Source organism: Paramormyrops kingsleyae, chromosome 13 (assembly GCF_048594095.1).
Source record: "Paramormyrops kingsleyae isolate MSU_618 chromosome 13, PKINGS_0.4, whole genome shotgun sequence".
Classification (NCBI taxonomy): Eukaryota; Metazoa; Chordata; class Actinopteri; order Osteoglossiformes; family Mormyridae; genus Paramormyrops; species Paramormyrops kingsleyae.
Window position 1 is genome coordinate 12,821,700 of NC_132809.1, and position 3,346 is coordinate 12,825,045.

The following is a 3,346-nucleotide window of genomic DNA, read 5'->3' on the forward strand; positions in this document are numbered from 1 at the left end:
TCGCTCATATTGCTTTCAAAAATTATTTTAACCTGGAAAAAAACGCCAGAAAAACAGCGAATTATAACACCGAGTTATTTTTAGAGTCCTGTTTTGCTTTCTCAGAGATTCGGCGGATAATCAGCCTCAGCGCTGACATGTGGCTAAACTCGGGCTGAGGAGAAACGTTAAAAGAGCCCCAAGGTTTCCAGGCTACAGTAAAAGACCAGCAGTTATTTGTCAATGCACAATGTGTGTGGGGGGGGAGGGGGGGGGGCTCACATTCTGGCTCGCACTAGTCTAAGTTGCCAAGACTCGCTGTAAATAAATGATCCATCATATCTGTGGTAAAATGTGAACAGACTGAAAAACACACCACTTAAATCTCCACATTATATTACAGCAGAAAACGTAAAACACGTGTGCCATACAAAAGACAGCCTATTGGGAATGTTACCAAATATTGCCGTAACCCTGCCCAAATATGTACTTAACTCCATTCACAAAACACCAGATTCCTACGAACTGTAATATCTTAAGGCTGAAAATACAATCATATTACTCAAAAGGTAAAATTTTGGTTTTGGCTGCCATCTCTAACTGCAGACAGTGGATAACAGGATTCCTCACCACCCAAAAATCCCAATAAATCCAATGCTTCTCCCCCCCATCAGACCTGTGGATTAAGGCCTCTTTGTGTCTGCAGACATTCCATCCACATATTTCACATAAGGCTTTAACCATTGAAACCCACGGAAATTACATTATAAGGCTACTGTTGATCTCTTGTAAATGTAAGAGTCCCTTTGTCTCCATGTAATACAGACTAACCCATTGTCATCCACATCTGTGCTCTGCCCATCCAGTCATTTACATCTGCACACAACCTCACCAGCTGACGTGTGACCTCGGTGCTTGCAGTCTGCATATAATTAAACTCATTTTAAGGCTTAATTAAAACGGCATTAAGAGCCCAAACAATTTAGCTCCAGAACGGATTTAAATTAAGGAATGTTTTAAAATGACGGCAAACCACTTATTTTGTTCATGAGAGGTAGGTGATAGGATTAATCTTGAGGAGAAATGAAATCTCATACGGGTGTGTTTAACAAGCTCGGGTTATCTTAATACTTTTTTTTAAAGGGTGGGAATATTAAAGTTTTTCTCTTCGGCGTTTTATCTGCGATGCAAGTTTTTCGTTTTTCATAATCGACTATACCGCTCCATGCAGTGCAATATGTGTCTATGCAATCGGTCCATTCTTGTTTGCAGGATCGCTGCATGCTCTTCGGAGAGAAAGCCCAACTCGGGGGCCAGGGGCTCATGGAGCCGGTAGAGCTCCCGCAAACGGACGGGCGCGTCCCGGAGACGATGGAGCTGCAGGACGCGGCGCGCCGTGCGCTTCCTGAACAGGCACACGGAGCCCAGCAGCTCGTCGTGGTACCTCTCCCACATCTGGAGCACCCGGTAGCCGTGCACCAGCCCGGCCTCGTTATCGATGAGCACCAAGGCGCCGTCCGGCGTCCTCTGCAGGTTGCTGGTGTCCCGCTCCATAACCCGCGGGTCCCACTGCAGGCTGAACAGGTTGCTCACCAGCCTGTCGAAGTTAGCCGTAAGATAGTCGAAGACTATGAGATCGGTCCATTGCACCAGCTCCAGCAACTCCCCCAGCGTCTTGTTGGCCAGCTGCTCCCGGACGGGGTGCAAGCCCTTGCCGTCTTGCCGGAGGGGCGCGGGAGTGACGACCCCCGTCAGGTTAGCGACCCACTCGGTGAGAGAAACGACCGCTTTCCAGGACCACTGCAAGCCACCGATGCCTTCCCTCACCGCCGCCCACTGCAGGCTGTCGGGGCTCAGCTGGGAGAGGGTGATAGGCGGCAGGCTCGTCATGCCCAGCAAGCTAGCGAGGTAATAAGACAGGGTCTCCCCTTGCACCTGATCCTCGTTTATCCCGTACCGCACGCAAGCCCGGGAGCCGTCCGAGAAGGTGGCCAGTCGGTTTGATGTCCTGCCACAGCCAGGCTCCAGTGAAACCACCTCGCTGACCCGGGCTCTTTCGATCCAAGTCCGGGCATGCTCTTCGCTGAAAGCCTGCGGCAACAGAGCCTCCAGCCGATCGCTCCAAAACACCCCGTCCTCCACAAGCTCCTCCGGCTCGGGATTCAGCGGTGTCGCGATGGCCGTCGCTTTATTTAAATCCAGGTTGGACTTTCTTTTCCCGGAGGTGTCGGTCCGCTTCTCGGCGATGCTGCGGTTGAGGATGCCCAGTACCGGAGGCACAGCCAGGAGTGCACGGAAAGTTTTGAGCGAGCGATCCGGAGGCGAGCCGGCCGGAACCGAAGCCGCCCCGTGCGTCCGGGAACCCCGTCTGTACCTGCCCGTCCCGTCCTCGAGTCCGGTCCAGACGTAGAGGACGGAGGCACAAGTGCACAGAAAAAGCAGGGCAAGCAGGTTGGCCGCAAACGCCCTCATGGCTGGCCGCCCTTCGCAACCGATTAGCGCTGGACTGAGTCCCAACAAGACGCCAAGTTCCCACTCAACAAAACGGCGTCTGCCGACAGATCAGCGCTGCGCAGTTCGCCCATTGCAACAGATGCAGCCCCAGCCGGCGTAAAGATCAGCGGTTTTTGGGAATCTCAGGAGCGCGGTCGGCAAAACCCGTGTCACCCCAGCCCGCATTCCCTTTGGAAAAAGCGGCGTTTTAGTCGACCGAATTATCCGCTCCTCTGCCTCCCGCTTCTCCTCTCCGGTCTGATTTGCGATCGGCGCGGCTCCCACTCGCGGACGCCGGGCGCACGACCACGTGATCCGGACCGGGCGCCGGTGGGCGTGTCCAGAGGCAGGGGGCGGAGGGTCCCGCACGCGCACCCCCCGCGCACCCCCCGCGCCCCCTCGAGAGAGACCACGCGGCTCCGCGAAAACCTGCAAGGAGCAGCGTTTCGTTTCGCTTAGCATCGGTCTGAATGACTTGCATACAGTGGATGTGCTTCCCACAGTAATTTCCAAATCCCCCTAGTATAAGACTATTTGCTCAATAAACAGAGTAAATGAATTAAAGTATACACTGCTCTGTGTAAATATCCGCATTAATTATATAACTATAATAATTTTCAGGACATTGAACATATAATTTTGAATGAATGAGGTGTTATATCATAAGTAAATATTTTCAATTCAACGGGATAAACTAGAATTTCCATGTGGCAGGAAGAACAAACGATTTTCCCGCTTATGCACTTAATGTGGGGACCAGCGATAACTCAGGCTGTGCCCCTCCCTCTGAGCTGCCCCCCAATGCGGTGCTAAGGTAATGCATTCCATTTTCCATCAATTACACAAAAACAAGAAAATGAAAGCCAAGCACAGT

General features: G+C 52.0%; 1 protein-coding gene across 1 annotated transcript; it reads right to left on the reverse strand.

Moving 5' to 3' along the window:
- Positions 1–358: 358 nt before the first annotated feature.
- Positions 359–2,794, reverse strand: fjx1 (four-jointed box kinase 1). Its single transcript, XM_023842275.2, has one exon. The coding sequence runs from the start codon at positions 2,449–2,451 to the stop codon at positions 1,183–1,185; it is 1,269 nt and encodes a 422-aa protein (XP_023698043.1). The 5' UTR covers positions 2,452–2,794; the 3' UTR covers positions 359–1,182.
- Between the last annotated feature and the right edge of the window lie 552 nt (positions 2,795–3,346).

Coding starts and splice junctions, on each gene's coding strand:
- fjx1 (XM_023842275.2), bottom strand. CDS start 2,451: ATGAGGGCGTTTGCGGCCAACCTGCTTGCCCTGCTTTTTCTGTGCACT.